At 30.2% G+C, this 20,513-nt stretch overlaps 1 protein-coding gene across 2 annotated transcripts; it reads left to right on the top strand.

The window, feature by feature from the left end:
- Positions 1-291: 291 nt before the first annotated feature.
- Positions 292-7,215, top strand: LOC21407371 (cytochrome P450 CYP72A219). 2 transcript variants are annotated; one of them, XM_024163198.1, is made up of 6 exons: positions 565-643; positions 1,337-1,544; positions 2,992-3,209; positions 4,115-4,359; positions 5,511-5,898; positions 6,676-7,215. In XM_024163198.1, exons 3-6 carry the CDS (start codon positions 3,006-3,008, stop codon positions 7,099-7,101), a joined length of 1,263 nt encoding a protein of 420 aa, XP_024018966.1. In that variant the 5' UTR covers positions 565-643; positions 1,337-1,544; positions 2,992-3,005; the 3' UTR covers positions 7,102-7,215. The 2 variants fall into 2 exon arrangements, with proteins under 2 accessions (XP_010092742.1, XP_024018966.1); XM_010094440.2 differs by lacking the exon at positions 1,337-1,544 and having other exon boundaries at positions 292-643.
- Positions 7,216-20,513: the final 13,298 nt, after the last annotated feature.

Here is a 20,513-nt window from a genome sequence, read left to right on the forward strand (position 1 = left end):
CGTCCTTCTTCAACTTCAGATTCCCATCAAAAAAAAAAAAAAAAAAAAAACTGCAACATATATACACCCGAATTATTAATCACAAGCGACTATTACATGTCACGAAGATAGCATGCGCACGTCTAGTATGAAAAGCAGTGGTTCTTTTTCCCTTTCTCTCTCCGCCTTATGTTTTGTTTTTTATTTTATTTTTTGCCGGGTCAATATTCTCTTCCGTTTACTCCTAGACGACTATCAAAGGTCTTCTGACTCTCGCTTTTCTCCTCCACAAACATTAATAATCCTCTCAGAATCACATATCAAAACCACAACTTATTATCTCTCTCTCTCTCTCTCTCTCTCTGCCAACAATATCTGTGGAAAATGGAAGTGTCGTTTCTTAAACTCTCTAGTGTTGTGTTTGCTATTCTCTTAATAACGACATGGGCATGGAGAGTTCTGAACTGGGTTTGGTTGAGGCCAAAGAGGCTAGAAAACTGCCTAAGAAAACAGGGCCTTAAGGGCAATTCTTATCGGCTTTGGTCGGGAGACTTGAAAGAGAGCTCTTTGATGATAAAGGAAGCGAGTTCCAAACCCATCAATCTCTCTGAAGATATAACCGCTCGCATTTTCCCCTTCGGTCTTCACACCGTCAACAATTATGGTAATCCCCGTGAACTGTATGCGTTTATTTTTTCCTCTTTACTTTTTGTTTATCTCTGCGTTTCTCATCAATTAATTTTGTAGTTCCGTATGTGTTTTTACACGCAAGCAGGATGAAAAAATCGACATTTTTAACGAAATTTTCATATTTTAAAAGTAACGGTGTGGAAATGGTGTGTATAGTATTTTTTTTCCCAGAATATTATGAAATTTCTATAAAAGTTTCCTTAAATATTGATATTTTTACATAAATATTTATTTATGAGAAAAATGTTGTGTTAAATGACGGACATCTTAATAATTTTACAAAAATTTCTATAACTTTATATATACTCTTTCAGTTTACTTTTCAAAAATTGAAAGTTATGTTCCTCTTACTTTTTTGTTTTTATCTAAACTTAGCCTTTTTTTTAGTTTATATTTAATTTGTGAACATGTACTTAATATTTATAATATTATAATCACATTTTATTATGTATATTTATTAAATAATTCGTGTTTTAATTGAGAGTCATCTAACTAAGGTATTATATCTATTTTATGGTTCTAAAAGTCTCACTTGAACATAAAATATATTGACATGAATTTTTATTTTTTTACGTTAATTTTTACCGATATCAATATTTTTATAAAATTTAAATGCTGATATTTCCGTGTATATATATATATATATATCGATTATTGAAATCGATAGAGAAATGCTACCAAACGGGGACAAATCCGCAACAGACGGCCATGTGGGTCCACCAGCATTTTCATATTGATATACAATGACAAGTGTCACCCATACATGCGTATGGCCTTCAGGACATTTGTGGTTGTGCTAACTACAGTATTGTATCACTAAAGAAAGGCGGACTAGACGAAAAAATTAGGCGGACCAAACGAGATATGTGTATAACGTACGTAAGTGAAAATGAATGGTAAAACTTTGTTAGAGTCTATTATATATGTGTATATAATTTAATATTATAATATGATCATTCATCTTATATTCGAGAAGACATATACTTATAAAAGATATTCCTTATCGCACAAGTATGTCATATATCTCTCCGGTACTATCTACTAATCCACTAACACAACTAAAAAATGCTAGCATGTTGTGACATGCCAGGACTGGTGTACATGCAAATTATTATGAAATTTACGTGGATTTCATGCGATTTCCTATCATGCCCTGAGCAGTATTTAATTTTTCACATTCTATATCGGTTCTTATTATGGGTTATTTACATTAATTTATGCCCCCTATTTTGCTTTTTGTCAAAATGTATATCATGTATTTTATCCGTCTACATTTTTATAGTATCATATTACATTACTTAATACCGAAATCCATACCTATTATTGGTTATCACTGGATTTTGAAGTAAAAAACATCCAAAATACTTTTTCAAAAGCATTAAAAAAGAAATGAAAATTATAAAATAAAATAAAAAATAACAAAAAATACAACCCAAAATTCATTCTGTCCATTGCCCATATTTAGAATTTCTTTATTAGTTTTTCTTTCGTTAAGCATTTTTTATGTCAAGACTAAAGTGTTGACCACTAGGACAATACTAGAATTTGCCTTCTCTTAATTACGCAAATAATTTTCGAAGTCTCAAGTTGGTTTCTTGATAAATAAGTAATACAATTCATCATTATAAATAATAAGAGGGCTATTTACCGTTTACACACTGCTTTTTGTTTTTAGTCAGAAAAAAAGGAAATTTTTTTGGTGTTTTCTGTACTTTTAGAAACACCAATATTACTTGCTTAGCAGTCATTGGATCTGCATTACTTTTTTAATCTGATTTGACTTTTAATTAGATTTAATATAGATCTAACGGTTAATAAGCAGAGAACACAGTGTTTCTAAAAAAGAGAAAACACTTGAGAAACTCTTAAAAAAATGAGAATTTCTCTGGTGTTTTTTTTTTTTTTAGAACACCGGTATTCTCTACTTATTAGCCGTCGGATCTATATTACTTTTTTAATTTGATTTAACTTTTGACAAGATTTAACATAAATCTGATGGTTGATAAGTAGAGAAACTGATATTCCTAAAAATGAAGAAACACCACATAAACTAAAAAAAAACCATCATGCATTAGAGGTACAGTTGGTTTGTGCTCTTCTAGCTTATTTAGTGGGTGGTTTTGCCCCCGGATCGCAATTTCAACCGTCCTATCTCATGATCATTTATGAAAAAATTATCGTATAGTCGTAAAAAAAAAAAAAAAAAAAAAAAAAACTGAAAATAGATTGTATGTTGCAGTCGTTTAAATTGTATGAATTTGACTATGGATACTTGAACTATTTGAGTTTTCATTTTTGCCCAAAAAAAAAAAAAAAAAACAGGAAAAGATTCTTTTATGTGGATTGGTCCCACGCCAAGGGTGAGCATCACGAACCCGGAATATATAAAGGATATCTTCAACAAACTTGGTGATTTCCCAAAGCCCCAAAGTATCCCACTCGTGAAACTGCTAGCCACCGGTGTTGCCACATACGAGGGTGAAAAGTGGACAAGACATCGGAAAATTATCAACCCAGCATTTCACATGGAGAAATTAAAGGTGCTATTATATACTACGTTTTTTTTTTCTTTGCTGAAAAGATATTTAGTATACTTAAACAAAAAAAAAAAAAAAAAAAAAAAAACTTGCATTTAAAGATCTTGATTTTTTTTTTTTTTGGTTTTTTTTTTTTTTTTTTTTTTTTGTTTTTTGTTTTTTTTTACCAACAACTATTGGTGACATGTGATGTGTTTCAGCAATTTCTGTCATAAATTTGAAGAAAAATTAACATAAAGAGCATTGAGCAAAAAAAAAAAAAAATGTAGAGTTCAAGGGGCTATAGATATAGGTTGCGTTTGATATTGCTTTTCGTGCTTAAAATCAGCTTATGCTTGTAGTAAAAATTGATTTTAGTATTTAGTAAATCTCTTTAAAAGTGTTTTTTTGAAGAATTTTTAAAAAATCTACAGCCAAAATTAGAAAAAGCTCAAAGACAACTTTAACTTTTAAATTGTGCGGGAATCAATATAGTACAATTAATAAAACTTTCATAATACTCATAATACTCCTAATGAAATTTAAAATTTACAATCTTCCCAATCTAAAATTCAAACTCGTAATATAATATAATATAATATAATAATATAATGTAATTGTAATATTGTAATAAATAATATCATAATTATATTAATAACTCTAATATTATAAAAAAATTATTATCTATTATAGTGTATTACACAGGTTATGGTTATATAATATATTAATTATAATATATAATATAATATAATATAATATAATATAGTTGTAATTTTTAATTATATTACAACTGCAATATAATTATTATTTCTTATGTAATATTATAATATGTTTTATAATATTGTAATTATATTAAAAACACAGAAACGCATGCACATATACATGATTCAATGCAATATTCACATTTTATTTGGTTTTCCTGTATATAGCGTTTAGTACCGGCATTTTATCTAAGCTGCAGTGAGATGTTGAATAAATGGGAGAGGCTGTTAAACAGTGAGGGAAGCTGCGAGTTAGATGTGTGGTCTTATCTTCAAAATATGACTGGTGATGTAATTTCTCGAACAGCATTTGGGAGTAGTTATGAAGAAGGCAGAAGAATATTTCAGCTCCAGAAAGAGCAAGGGGAACTTGCTATCAAATCCCTACAAACTGTTTACATTCCAGGATGGAGGTAAGTTTAAATTATTAATTTTATAATGGCTATATTATATTTTTCTTTATAGCATATTTATAAATAGAAAATGTCTCCAATCAGGTCCTCGTAAAATTTTTCTGTAACATCATCAATACGTTCATGTAATACTCAATTTGTTTTGTTATAGCAGCACTTAATAAATATAGTCCATCAATGGTAGATTTGAGTGTTATACTTAATCATATTGAGTGTTACGTACACGAACCTAGAAATGATATTGCAATGGTAAACGAAACTGGATTTGGTCAGGGTGCCATATTTGAGACTATATATAAATATATATTTATGCATGCACACACACACTATATAGATATAAAGTAAATGGAGAAAGGTAACTTATATTAGTGACAGACCTAGGAATTGAATTTAGTGGGGGCACACGTTAAGACATTTTCCATTAAAATAACTTACAACATTCTATGAAATTATTAAATTGCATATTTTACAGGACAATAATTTATCATTGCAAACTTGCACTAGCAAATAAACTTGTAAGAAAGCTTGCAAATTCAATGCCCTAGGCATGTGCACCAGTACACATTTTGACTTTAGTGGGAGGAAAATAGCCAAAATGGTTTGTCACTATTGTGTTACTGTGCATGGAGGCTCGTGAAGAGTGAGGACTCGTGTAATGGAGAAAAGAAAAGCAACATGAGAGAGAAGAAAAACAAATATAAAATAAAAGAGTCAGGAATGAAAAACTAAAAGGAATACCAAACGTCAGTGAAAAAGAGTGGCGAAACTTAGTTTGAGGGGAAAAAAGAAAAAATAGTGACAGTAAGTAGTATGTAATAGGACAAAATGATGTTGTATAAAACCAAAATGACATTTAAAATAGGAACAAGTATACTGATTGCTAAAATTACTAGGGGCATACTTATATAATACATAAAAATCAGTATACATATAATTCTTTTTAATTTTCTCAAGGGGGCACATGCCCCCACTGGCCCCCCTGCATCCGTCCTTGACTATTGTCGGAGAAGCTCGGCACATCCCACCTTCGTTCGCACCTACAAAGCAATTTTTCCTATATCAAACCATATATATTTGTGTGTGTGTGTTTGTTTAACACGTTCTTGGACATAAAATGTTTTAAGTTATAACTGACTGGTATGTGTATGCAGATTTGTACCAACTAAGTTGAATAGGAGGATGAAAAAAATCTACAACGAAATAGAAGCTTTAGTGAAGAATATAATTCATAAAAGAGAGGGAGCAATGAGAGCAGGTGAAGCACCAAATGATGACTTGTTGGGGATACTTATGGAATCAAATCTTAAAGAAATTCAGGAACATGGGAACAACAAGAATATGGGAATTAGTATTAGAGATGTAATTGAGGAATGCAAGTTGTTTTACATAGCTGGGCAGGAGACCACCTCAACATTGTTGGTTTGGACAATGGTATTATTAAGTAGGTTTCCCAGTTGGCAAGATCGTGCAAGAGAAGAGGTTTTGCAAATCTTTGGTAATAACAAACCAGGTTTTGATGGGCTAACGCAGTTAAAAGTCGTAAGTTTTTTTGTTTGCTACGACTAAATTGTCCATCTACCTTTTGTTCTTTAATTGATTTTGCAGCTCAAGCATGTTGATTAAAAAAAAAAAACACTTATAAAATATAATGTTTACTTAATCCTTGCATATATTAATGCCCTACAGCTAACTAAGATCATTGTGTTAGACTATTTTTAATCTGAATGCTAATGTCAAAGTTATATTTCACATGCATTAAAACTGTGAAAGTGACGTATTAATTCGATGTGTTATTTTAATTTATACTCTAGTGCATAATGCTATTTCAATAGTTAGATTTATTATTTTTCATAAACTCTTAAAGTTAAAATAATTTTAAAAGTCAACCTTATAACAACTAAATGAATGAAAGCCATATACTTAGTGGAAAATTTAGTACCAAGAATAGCATTGTATTAGAGAATAATTTTCCTACTTAAAATGTTAAAATTTACCCTTAACACATTAATTTGACATTGCACCGGTGAATATATATAGATTTGCCGGTCCATTTATAATCTTCATAAATCATTTAACTCAACTTTCGTTTTTCCTATTTTTCTTTGTTTTTTGTTTGATAAAAATTTCACATACATACAGGTACTTAAATTTTTTTTTTTTAACTGAGTTTACGAGTAACAAATAAATGCATGTTCATATAAGAATACAAATTCCGCTTGGTTTATTTTGCTTCACTAGAAGACCATATAAATATCATGCAGTACAAAAATTATTTTTATATTCAATTCATTATCTTTCGGACATTGTTGCATGCAGGTTACCATGATTTTCTATGAAGTTCTAAGGTTATACCCACCTTTAATTTTATTTACCCGGAAAGTTGAAAAGAAAACACAGCTGGGAAACTTGTCATTACCAGCTGGAGTAGAAGTGTCCATTCCCACCATTCTTGTTCACCGTGACACTGAGCTTTGGGGAGAAGATGCAAAGGACTTTAAACCCGAGAGATTCGCAGAAGGCATGTCGAAGGTGACGAAGGGCCAAGTTTCGTTCTTTCCCTTCGGTTGGGGGCCTCGGATTTGCGTTGGTCAAAACTTTGCCATGGTGGAAGCAAAAATGGCGTTGGCTTTGATTCTACAACGCTTCACGTTTGAGCTTTCACCTTCCTATGCTCATGCTCCTTTAACTATTTTAACTCTCCAACCACAATATGGTGCTCACATAATTTTACATAAACGCTAGCTGAGATATAATCTTACATGCTTTTGTGGAGTCATCGTTGAACAATAATGTTTGAAATATGATACATATAGATGTTACGTCCATTGTATGAATATTTACGCTTTATGTTATTTTTATTTTCTTGTAATTTATATATTAATTTAATGACTTCACTACAACAAATATCCCTTTTTACAGCTGTGAAAAAACATTGTGAAATTATATCTATAGTGTTTTGTAGAGCACTAAGTCAGTAGGCGTTATTAAAGTTATTAATTTCGTAGCGTTTTATAATCGCTACTTCAGACGCTATAGTAAATTATATATATATATATATATATTATAATTTGTAATTGTTTCGTTTTGGTGATACAACATGTAATATCAAATTTAACAACACCGGATAAATGAAACGTCCAAAATAAAACATTCAATACAATTTATATATCGTCAACTCTATCACTATTTTCAAGTTAGCAACTGTGTACATAATATAAAGCATCATACCAATAGTTAATCCACAACACAGGCATCATAAATCTAAAAACCAACAAATTAGCTAGTAGAGTATCAACGCGTTCCAAAATATCTAGCTAAACAAAGTGCCCTAACAAATTGATCCATCGTCAAAAAATGCTCCAACTCTGAAGAGAATTGATGCTTCAGACAGCTCTGATGACTCAGATAGCTCCAAGAGCATGAATAAATGATAACCAACCAGGCGTGTTGGAGGTATAATGAATGTTGATGGCCCTATCTTCGCGGAGGCCGTTGGAGGAGAGTGGCATGGCTGTAAAAGACCCATTTTCTAAGCAACTCACAGCTTTCCTATCTAGCTTAGACTTTGGAGAGCCTTCATCCCAAAGTACTGAAGACATTGTTCAAGTTAGCGAGAAAGGAGAGAGTTTTTAGGCAACTAGTGAAAGGTAAGAACGTCAAATCCATAGCACAAATAGATCAACATCTCACAAGTTAGCGAGAAAGGAGAGAGTTTTTAGGCAACTAGTGAAAGGTAAGAACGTCAAATCCATAAGCACAAATAGATCAACATCTCACAAACAAGATAGACAAACGCAGGTTAGGATGATAAACATTAGGCAAACTATAAGCATCATTTCATTGAACATCATAGATATAGATTTACCAAGACAAACAAGAATTATTTAAAGACAAACCTGAAGCCTTGTCTTGAAGACCAAAGTGGATTTGTAGAAATAGGCATTCCGAAAATAAAGATAACAAAAAGTGCAGACAATCATCATTTGCAAAAGAGAACAGGCCATGTATGCAGCAATGCAAAATGAACTTTACAAGCACAAAAGAGATATTTACACACCGTGGTAGGCAGTGTAGTGCCAAAGAGCTCAGACACCGATTCAAGGGGTCGACATCTCCCCAAACTAGAGGCCCAACCTCATCATTCCCAAGCTGTTCTCCTTGCAAGTATACAAGATTTGGCTTATATGATTCAAGGAGTTTAGAGAACTCCTCTTTGCTTGGGCTGGTCAGAGTTTGAACCTGCATTATAAGCAGCAACTAACTTAATGCAATATCCCAAACAAACTGATGTGAATACAAGATTTTCATTAACCTTCTAATCTAAGAACAACTATATATCACAATATTATATATATATATATATATATGTATGTATATATATTCAAATGCAATAAAAAGAATCATAAGAAACTGAAATTTTCACCTCCAAACGGCCTAAAGAGACCAACTCCGGGAAGGGATACAGCGGCTGATTCTCTGGCACATCCTTTTTACATTTGGATTCAGAGACTTTCCCACAAGTGACTACAAGAAGACTACAAGTTTGTTTTGAAGAACCCTGAGAATGAAACATTAAAAATTTTTTTTTCCTTCTTCCCAATGGCCAGATAGCAAAAAACTTCCTTTAGTTATGGGAAGCCCCCAATGTCCTCAGAGAAGAACTATAATTGGAAAAACCATGACACCCAACTAGATTACAACATCAATTTCCCCAACAAAGAATCCTTGCAAAATCACAAATTTTCACTGCCCAGACGAAGAAATTAGAGAAGAACTATAAGCTTACATGTGTTGGGAAGATGGCTCGGGATATTAGGAGCAACCTATTCACACTGTTTGTAAAACCGTTCAAGGATGTCCCCAATCTTTGAACTCCTAAAGAAAGTGGTTAGAAACTACCCTTTAATCACTTCGGAGCAATGGAGAAAGTTTGTTGAGTACATACTTAGTCAGGTTCGACAAGCCGTTTCTCAAGAAACCTCTAAGAGAAGAGCATCATACAAATAACCGCATGGAAATGCTCATGGTGGATATAGAAAAGCAGAGGAAGATTATGTAAGTTGCAAATTACTTTTTTTTGTAGTAATATTATTTATTGTTTGTTTGTGTTACAATCTTTAATTGACTTTATAATTGAATATAGATGCGAATAAACAACACTACTGTAAAGTCCAATCGAGCCATTTTATGGCAATTCAAATGTAAAAAATCTAATTGAACTTACAAATTTCTGAAATGTAAAGAAATAGGCAAATTAATGGTGAGTTATTCATTTTCTTTTTAATATTTGATGGATCTCTCATATGATTTTTGTAGATGATGATAATTTTTTTGTTTTTTATTTTGTAGGATCAATATGTCAAAGAAGAGCCTAAAAAAAGTTTCAATCTCTGGGGACATATGATGTGTTGACAATATGTGACGTCCGCCTTTTTCTTTAACGGATTAATGAGGAATTTGATGGTCTCGTTTGATGATAATTGGATTTTATGATATTTAAATTAAGTAAACTAACCTTTCTATCTAGTTATGTTGTAGGTGATGGCCACATGGAATCAATGTGCTCGAAGTGTTCATGTTAAAATTATATGTTAAAATAGAATTTAACTTATGTCCGTACAATTTGTGATACGATTATGACATATTATGTTGTTTAAATTATGTCGGATTTTTAAGTGCCCAAAATTATTATTAATTCTATAAGTCTCATAATTTTATTTCTGTGAGTTATTTGTTATTATTGTCCTTGAGTTCTTTGTTTATTTAATTATTTATTTAATATATATGTATAATGATTTTTATTTATATATAATTTTATATATAATATAATATTATAATACATATATTATAATACTATTTATATATATTATACTATATACTATGGAAGGCACCGGTTTATTGTTTTTTGAATAGTGCTCGTGTTTTTTTTACCTCAATTTTGAGAAATTTCTGTGTGGGTTCCCTGACTTTTGTTTTTACTGTTTTGCCCTTGATTTCTTATTTCTTCATTGTTTTTTGTTTGGGCGCTTTCGTCTTTTTATTTTTTCTTGGCGCTGCTTTTTCGCCGAGAAAGAGAGAGCTCTACATAGGAAAGAGAGAGAGGAAGTGGGGAGTGGTGGTCCGCTTGGGAAAAGAGAGAGAACGCTGCCTAGGAAAGAGAGAAAGAAAGAGAATGAGTGGTGGGACCCGCTTGAGAAAAAAGAGAGAGAAAGGGAGAGAGAGAAAATGAACTATCTAAAGATCCGTCCAGTTCGCTAATTGAAGTTTTTAATTCGAGTTGAGATGTGATGTTGTGTGATAACTTTTTATTGTAGTAAAAAAGTTAAATGTGACTGTTTCTTAGAGTTTTTTTACTGTAACAAAACTCGAATTCTAAACTCGAATCAACGAAATGAACGGGACCTAATCCTTTTCATCCGACGATAAAAAACCGGTTTTATTCACTAATTATTATTATTGTTTATATTTACTTGGTAGTCTAAATTTGTCAATTCTAACATGGTTTCATACGAAATTTTCAATACTGTTTAAATAAAAATGGTATAAATGATTTAGACTTAGGGGTTCTATATATATGTAAAGCATTCTAAAGCCCCATTTTAAAGTCTCGCTTTCTCTTATTCTCGATGACTATTCTGCTTCTCTCTCCTATTAATAGACATTTATGTCCTACCACCATCATTTAAAGAATTTTAAAGTGAGACTCCATCGCTCTCACCATCCTCTCTTTCACGCCACTTTACAGGAATTCTTTCGGGAATTTTTACGTTCGAGCCATCGTATTTGTTTAGGGAATTCCAAAGGATTCAAGGTAAGAATTTTATATTTTAATGATAGAAAACATTCATAAATTATATGTGATATTCGTAGAATAGTATTAAGGAGAATTCTAAGGTTTGGTTTTGGTCGATGAATTTTAATTATATGTTATAAACATGTTTTTAATGAATTTAAATTTTGAATATGTTTAATTCTATGATATTAACATTATGTAAAAATTTTAGGGTTTTATGGATTACCAATAATTTAATAATGAATTTCGATTCAAGGTTGGATAAGGTCTCTAGAATCCGTAAATCATGTGATCTCCAATTTTCAGAAGGTGTAGAGGATTGATGTGATTTTGTTTTACTACAATTTTTAGATATGTCATGTATTTATACTGTATAATTGTCTAATAAGTTTTACAGAATTTTACTAAGCACATTTTAATTATTATGGATTTTAGATTAGAGACTGTTCACTGGTTTATGCATGCTGACAGATTTTGTAACATGTATTGTAAAATCTGTTTTATATGCTAAATGAGACTATTTTATTCTATAAAAATTTTCAGATCATTAGGAATATGTTGATCAGGAGTATACGGAATTTCAGCTTCTGATCATATCTATGTTTTCAATTAAAATTCGTTGACCATGATTTGCTTTGCGAACTTTGGTGTCTGGCTGATTTAATTGACATAATTTAGAAATTAGAAAATCATCGTTCCCTGTAGTTTTTAATTGAGATAAAATTTATGCTTATGCTATTATATTTAATTTCACGCTCTCAAAGTTTTAACCAGAAAGCATTCATGTAAATTGAATTATAATTCTCTAAGTGAGTAGGGGTCAAAGTTTTCTGATTTATGAATCATGATTTCATGTGAATAAATGTGGTGCTATGATGATTGTATAATTATGTAATGATGATATGAGATGAGTTACGCTATGATTCAATGTCTCAATGATATGAATATTGATTTCTAAAGTTGTTATGGAATGATTTGACATTAACACCGAAGAGGAAGAGCACGTTGTGAATTGAGGGCATCCGTCACCTTATACAACAAAATGGTTAAGTAAGCTAGCGAATCAAATAAGTACATTCTCAATATAATAAATGTTATGAAAATGTTAAAGAATATTTTATGATTAAAGGTTTATGAAAAATATGTTCTTCTTTCAAGACCTTTTTACAATGAATTTCATAAGGTTGTTTTCATAATTATGATATTATTGTTAATGACAAGTTTTAAAGAAAACTTAATTATCTATATATGTATCACTTAATGAAGTGTTGCACACTCTATGTTTATATTTGTCCTGCTAGGTGGACTGTGCCGCAAGGTGGACGTATTATGTTTGTCCCGCTAGGTGGACTTGTCATGTTTAGTTTAGGATTAACTATCTCACTCCTCTCATGACAGGGCGTCAACAATATTAACGGTTCAATGCTTGGGTCCTCAGAGATAAAATGAACAATGTATTAATGTGAAAATTTAAAGAAAATATATATTATATATAAATGTGTGCCTCGGTACTACTATGATAATGATTATGTTACGTTTTTATTGAATACTAAAATTATGTTTTGTGAGATAAGTAAGTGTACTTACTAAGCTTTTGCTTAGTTAAGAATTATATCATGTTGCAAATAAAGGTAAGAAGCAGGCTCTTTAGGATGGACGGTGAGAACGAGCGTGTGCGCAAGGAACGACAGATGATGTTTAATTTATAAGAACCTTTATTTAATTACATTCCGTACTTTTGATTTTTGAGACTTTAGTTATTGCTAAACTTCTCGTTTTTTGAGTTTAAAGACGCCACAGATGATGCTTAATTTATGCTTTCTTCACACACTTTATCTGATTAGATGGTTGTTCTTTGGACTTTTGAGATCGTCGTTTATGGAAAACGGTTCGCTTTTGATTTAAAAAAAATTATTACGTTATTTTCCTGGGATATACATTTATATATATATATATATATATTTGAGTTTATTTTCTATTTCTATTAAAATTAATGATGCAAGTAACGAATCTTGTGACGTCCATAAGGGGGCGTTACACAATATCATTAGGAAACCCAGAACATTCAGAACGTGTTCGTGGGCAATCCCAATTTGTGAAGAAGTCAACGTATTTTCATAGCACCAATAGATCGAGAAGGGATAAAGAGTATCTATGTTGTGTAAGAGGGTGGAAGCGATGGAGACCAAATGGGAAGCACAACATAACTCATCCCAACATAACTCATCCCAAGGCCATACTCCGGCACCTATAGGAGAGGGAATCGGAACTCCAACGGTGGATTAATGACGTAGTGCTAAAGAGAGTTGTACAGTCCATAATACTATGCCACCGGTAGAGCCCCCTCATTAGGCCTTGGTGATAGTAGTCGTTGTATTCTTCTATCCCCGACAAAGTGCCTTAACAATTTCTTAGTTGTTGTGACGGAAAGGGCATGGATGGATAGTCGCCCCAACCGATGTTGTCCACAATATCGCATTTGGGGATGGAAATATACGTGTTTCTATTCAAGTACCTTATGTGATGGACGTGCATCTACATGTCCCTACATTAATAGCATGAATGTGGGCGACGCAATCAGAGGATTTGTTGCATGGCCCATGTCTTTCATTGAACTCGGGTTGTTGAGTAAAGTTAGCAGAGATCGACCAGAAAAGAACTTGTGAATAATCCCCCCGAGTCGACAAGGAAAAAAGTTGAAAAACAAAAAAAAAGTTAAAAACGACACAAGCAACCACCGGTGATTAAAAACGACACAAGTTAAAAAAAAAGTAACACAACCATTTCCTGACCAGTTGCAAGGATTACCCACTAAAATGTAAGACTTAATGATTCATATGCGCCGAAATATGGGCATCGGTGGAATGATTTAGATTCCCCTTCCATTTGATATGACTCAAGTCAGAATACGCAGATCTTCATTACTGCCGAGGATATCGAATGGATGGCCACCTACCAAGAACTTAGTATTAGGTGTATTATGGCTTGTATGTGGTAATATAACTATCCTTAATACTTTTTCGCAATCAATTATTATTTATTATTAATGTATAACTAGCTTTGTCATTTTTGATGTAGTCATTTGTGGCATGTGTGTAATCAGAAAAATGTTCTAGGACATTGGGATTTCATGTTCCCAATGCCCGCGTCCTACATTCCAGGCCAGGCGGAGATTGCAATAAAGAAACGGGCAAGGGTCATTTGTACATTTTTGTCAACCAACGCAATTTCTTAGTGCTATATAATAGAGGAGGGCATTAGATGTTGACCATGACTTCTCCCCCACAAGATAAGGTTGTGTAGTTGGATCCATCCGTGCTGAATGACTTCTCCCCCACAAGATAAGGTCGTGTGGTTGGATCCGCCCAGGCTGAAGTACACAAAGACTTTAGAAAAATGATTGCTCTGTAAGTTTAGCATTCTTTATGACATTAGGAACAACTAATTTAAATTATTTCTCTCTTTTAATTGATATTGTTTCATAATGCATTAGTGCATTACGTGGTTGGAAGGCTAACACAAGGTGTGAGTTTGAACAATATAAGGGTGGGTTAACAAGATTTCTTCATCCAAAGGTAAGTATTTATAATTTCGTTAACTAAATTACTCAAATTTAAGGAATATCTAAATGAAATATTGAAATATTTTATTAATTTTCAGAAATTTCTGACACACAAGGGGATCAAAGAATGCGACTTTTTTGTCTTACAGTATATGCGCGATATAATGCAAGTCGGTTTTAATGAACTAAAAAACATAGAAGGATATACTAATGCCCATTTGGTAGAAGTTATACATGAATGGGCGCATTTTGTAAAAAGACATGTATAGCTTATTGTATATATTTTGAATTAAAAATGTAATATTTGTTTATGTTTTTTTTTAGTTGTGTTGATTGTGGCCAAAATACTGATAAAACACAGGACGAATAGGCCAACCCATGGAAAAAATAATAAAAGAGTACCAATTTTTTTGGTGCGGGTTGCATATTAAACGACGATTTACTTAGAAACTATCATTATATGTTAATTTTTTACGACAGTTTTCACCAAAATCATCATCTAATGTAGTCCATAAATGCATATATTAGCATTTTGAGACCATTTTAAACGACGGTTTTGCTTGAACCCGACATCAAATATTTATATATGACGATGCTTTTTAACTGTCGTTAAATTGTAGATACATTTAATGACTCACGATTAGACGACGGTTTGTGAAACTATTGTTTAATCTTTTAACGATGGTTTTTAACGGTCGTTAAATCCGCACTTTGAACTAGTACGGTAGAAAGCGAACTAAATTGCTGAAGTAGTCTCCGAATAAACTCTTGTTGCTTTTTCATTTGGCCCTCCATGTCCACAAGACGACGTTGATTATGCTGGAATTCGTTCTGAAGGTTCTCCATTATTTCTCGTTGGGTAATATGTATCCCTCCGTAACATTTTGACTTACATTTTATTTACTAAAACTTGCGAGTATACCTATTCCTCCTCATTAGCATCAGGCCACAAGCCCTATGGCAGGTGACTTTAATGACGGAATAGGGGGGGCATAACCCCCCTTGTTTTTTTTTTTCTTTTTTTTAATATAATGGTTTTAATTTTACTATAATAAGTATGTGTATAAATTAGACTTGACTCCTCTTAAATTAATAGTTCTCTATATTATATTAAGTCAACTATTATGAGTTTAAAAAATAAAAGAGTTATACACATAAAATGTCTACTCATAACACTATAAATCTATAAATGTTTACTATTTTGTTTAAAATATTTAATTTTATTAAATCTATAAACATTAGTATGCCTAGTGGCTTGTCCCAAAATCTAACAATTTTAATAGCCCAATCAAAATACTAGCCCATTTATACTAAGGTAATATTTTGTCTATACTTACGAGGGAAGTAACTCTTAAATTTTTTGATTCTCAAATAAATATCCAGAATATCATTATATCAATGAATCACAACATTATTCAAGCACGCATCGACACTATTCAAATTTCTTTTCCATCTATTGAAGGTAATTTTATCCAAACTCTTTTTTGTAAATTAATACCCACCACCCACGCTTATAAGTTGTAAGTTATATCTGAACTCTTTTTTAATCTTTGACTCAACACTTTGGTGAGTGAAGGTTATATCCAAACTGTTTGAAAAATCAAAATTAAAGATTAAAAGAAGTTTAGAAATTTACTCTATTATTCAAGGTTAGATTTTATTTTTTCTTCTTTTTTTCTTCTTTTTTTTATTTTTTTCCCTTTATAATCTTAATTTTTTCCCCTTCTATTTTAATGTCTAATTTAGGAAAAAAAAATTTCATTTATTACAAATTAGTGATTGGTACTTCAAAATTCAAAATACTAACCCATTTATAATCTTAATTTTTTCCCATCTATTTCAATATCGAAGTTGGCATAATGACATATATAGTTTACTAGATTTATATAGTGTAGTTTATATGAGCTCTTAAAATCTATTTTAACTTCTGAATCACTATTCCTCATTGGAAAGCTAACAATTGATGTATTTTTTGAAAAAGAAAATATATTCAAGTTCAAACAATTTGAAGATGATGGTTAATTATCTATTTCAAATTCTGAAAATTTAATTTCGAAGCATCCAAAAAGGTTCAAAGAATTGAAATTGAAAAAATTGATATTGTCACTTTTTATATAAGTGACAGTGATATGTTTTCTTATTTAAATACAATATTAATTTTTTCATTTGTCAATATTTCATGAATTAATTTAATAAACAAAAACTGTTATATACATATATATATATATATACATATTAGTATAATTTTAATATAAAAATACCCTACTATTAAATCCTGCTTCCGTCACTACGTGACTTAATTCTTCTCTCCGTGCCTTGATCATACAGCTTTGCATTATCAAATTCAAGGTGTTCATAAAACTATAAATATGAAGAATATATAATTATAGTTAAAGTCTCCAATCCGGTACCGAATTGAAACAGTGCATGTATATTTCTTTTAAAAATATGTATATTTCATCTTCAAATATATATATATAGGTATTTAGACAAATTATAGGTGTCTCCCCACATTATACATATTTTAAGATGAAATATACGTGTTTTTAAAGAAAATATACATGTGTCGCTCCAATCTGGTGCCGGATTGGAGACCATTTCTATAATTAATTATATAGCTATATATATTAAAAAATGAAAAGGATTAAGATTTAATTATTCCTACATTATCTTCCTCAGCTTGGCTACTTTTCCACCTTATTTAGCATCCAATGGGTATGGAAAAAAAAAAATTATTGTGCCTATAATATAAATATAACCTTCAGATCTTTCATTCTATTACATTATCATACTTTATCATATAATAAATTTATCGTGAAAATGTCATATTAAAAAGCAAAATTGAAATGATGATGATGATATGACCTTATGATTAGAAATCGTATTCCAATTTATACTTTATCATATATTCTCCTATAGAAACAAAACAAATATTTTGCAAAACGTAAGACATATAATACACCTGCAAAACATAGTTGAGTATTATTTACATGTGACGATGTGACACTCGAAAAAAAAATGTTTAATTCACTTTACGCATTTGAAGTAAACTTATTGATTTGAGAGGAATAATGTAATAGAAAATATTGAACTTAAATTTTTTAAAAAGAAAATATTACAATAAAAGAATTAAATTGTAATATGAATAGTAAAACGAGTAAAGGTTAAGAGGCTGATTAGAAAATATACTTAAATTATAATTTTTAATTTTGACGTTTAAAATTTAAATTTTTTATAAAAAAAATATATAACAAAATTAATAATTTAAATTTAAATATATAAAATAAACAGAATTAGCCTAAGCAGACTCTAATATAGGCCTCGTTCATTTTACCGATTCGAGTTTAGAATTTGAGTTTTGCTACAGTAAAAAGCTCTTTGAAACAGTCACACTTAATTTTTTTACTATAGTAAAAAATTCTCACATAAAATCATATCTTAATTCAAATTAAAAATTTAAATTAATAAACTAAACGGGCGCATAACATCTTCTAATTTTCAACCAATGCGTACTTATCTTTATGGCTTATTCGAAAAACACGTGTCATTTATTGGGACAAACCGCAAAAGTCAGCAATATAAAATAAAATACACAAAAAAACAAAACAAGATTTACGCTTTCATATGCGTCATAGCTTACCTCACTTTTTTTAACGTTTCTAATACTGCCCAAATTACCAAACGCTACACATTAATCATTTCATACAAGCTTCCTATCTAGGATTCATGTGTCACTTAACTAGTCATGGCGTCATGGATTTCAGATTCATTTCTGATGAGACTTGAGATTTCTTTCTTCCTTTGTTTTGTGGGAAAACTACGTCGTTCCTATAGTACATATTAAATGGATTCAGATGACAATAATTTTATAAGTTGGATCTCGCCTTAAGATAACCTTTTTAGAAAATAAGTTCATTAATTGGAGAAAGAGAAAAAAAAAAGTATTTAAATGAGTCAATTCGAAAAAGATTTAAAGTTATATAAGAAATTTTGACTAAAAAAAGTTAAGTAAAGACATATTTCAAAGGTTTTATTTTAATTAAAAGAAGTGATAAAAAAGAAAATATTTTAAAGAATGATATTATAAAAAATGAGCAATTAAAAAGACAATTGGCAAAAACAAAGAAGAAAAATAACAAAAAAAAAAGTATTAAAAAAAGATAAAGATAAAATGAGAAAAAGTTAAAAACAAAAAAAGAATTCAAATTATAAAGTACAAAAAAAAAACCTCAAATAGGAACATAATTGAAAGAAATTATTTCAACTAAGAGAAAGTAGAAAATAATAATAATAAAGAATTAAGTAAGGAGATACTTAAAAAAATTGTTTTAATACAATAAATTAAGGGACAAAGTATTTTAAAAAAAAAGCATGTTGTAATAAAGTTAAAAAGAAAATTGAAAAAAAAAAGAATTAAAATAAAAAAGAAATGCATTATTCTATTTTAAGTTATCCATTTACGTCTCACATTCCCACTCAATCCAAATCAAAATATGTAGCATTTTGTCTTAAATTAATAAATGACTTTTAGAACCAGTGCATACTGAAAAAAGTCAGAAATAGAAAGAAAACATTCTAAATGAGTTTTTCTCATTTTAATACCCTGTATTTTGATGCTATCAATATATATATATATATATATACCCATATATATACCTTACATTTTGAACTATATTACACTCATATTTTTACATTCAAATTCATATTCATGTTAAATCCTTATGATTTTTCGATTAAACTTTAATTTTAATTATGACAAAGACAAAATGTTCTTCACATTTTGGAATTTTAATTTTTTTATGTTTTCATTTTTCTTTCATTTTAGTTTTAGGAAATTTAGGTTTTCCTCATGGTCCAACTGTTGGGAAAAGGTATGAATTACGTATAGGTAAAGTTTTACTCCAATTTTTACTCATAAGTAGGTATCATTATTTTTCATTGCAAGATATTGGTATAACTGTTGTAATAAATTAGAGAATTGACTAAATAAATTTATGACAATTAACGAAATTAGATTTTTATCATGTCACATCATCAAATGTCTATATTTGATGGGTCACAATCAATTGAAACGTAACCAATGAAAACTCGTTAGTATGTACATATATGTTTTTTTTATAACCCGAATATATAGGTAAAAATTATTTAAAAAATACAGTTATAATAAAAATGAAAAAAAAAAACCCATATTCTAAATTGATGCTAAGGCTAAGCACACCAAGCACTACGTAGTTAGAGTAGAATTTTTCCTTTTTATTTAAATTATTATCACCGGTGCTCTTAAATTTTAAGATCATTTTTAATTGTCTCATGAACTTTAAAAACTTTCACTTTTCCTCTTAAATTTTGAATTTTTCCAACTTAACCATTATGTTTTATTTTCTATTAAAAACATATAGAAGAAGAAAAGAAGAGAATAATGCAGTCATGTGATTTTTTTGTTTGAATTTATGTTAAAAACATACAGATAAAAACTATATGATCACACTTAACCTCTTTTTTTCCTATGATTTTACCAAAAATTCTTACAAAAAATTTTAAATGGGACGAATTCAAAATTTAAGTGACAAAGTTAGAGTTTTCTAAATTTAAGGGAGAAAGTAGGAATAAATCTAAAGTACAAGGACACTGTGAGATTTTTTTTTTTTTTTTTTTTGGTCTTAAGGATAGAAAAGGAAAGAAATAAAGAAATTTCTCTTATAGAATAGTTCCCACTGATAATATTAATTTTTAATGATTAAATTATATTAAAATTATATCAAATTAAATAAATATATAAAATAAATATTTTTTAATATA

This window comes from Morus notabilis, unplaced genomic scaffold (assembly GCF_000414095.1).
Source record: "Morus notabilis unplaced genomic scaffold, ASM41409v2 Scaffold98, whole genome shotgun sequence".
In the NCBI taxonomy this organism is placed as follows: Eukaryota; Viridiplantae; Streptophyta; class Magnoliopsida; order Rosales; family Moraceae; genus Morus; species Morus notabilis.

Coding starts and splice junctions, on each gene's coding strand:
- LOC21407371 (XM_010094440.2), top strand. CDS start 364: ATGGAAGTGTCGTTTCTTAAACTCTCTAGTGTTGTGTTTGCTATTCTC. Junction 644..2,991: donor TCACACCGTCAACAATTATG/GTAATCCCCGTG, acceptor AAAAAAAAACAG/GAAAAGATTCTTTTATGTGG. Junction 4,360..5,510: donor GTTTACATTCCAGGATGGAG/GTAAGTTTAAAT, acceptor ATGTGTATGCAG/ATTTGTACCAACTAAGTTGA.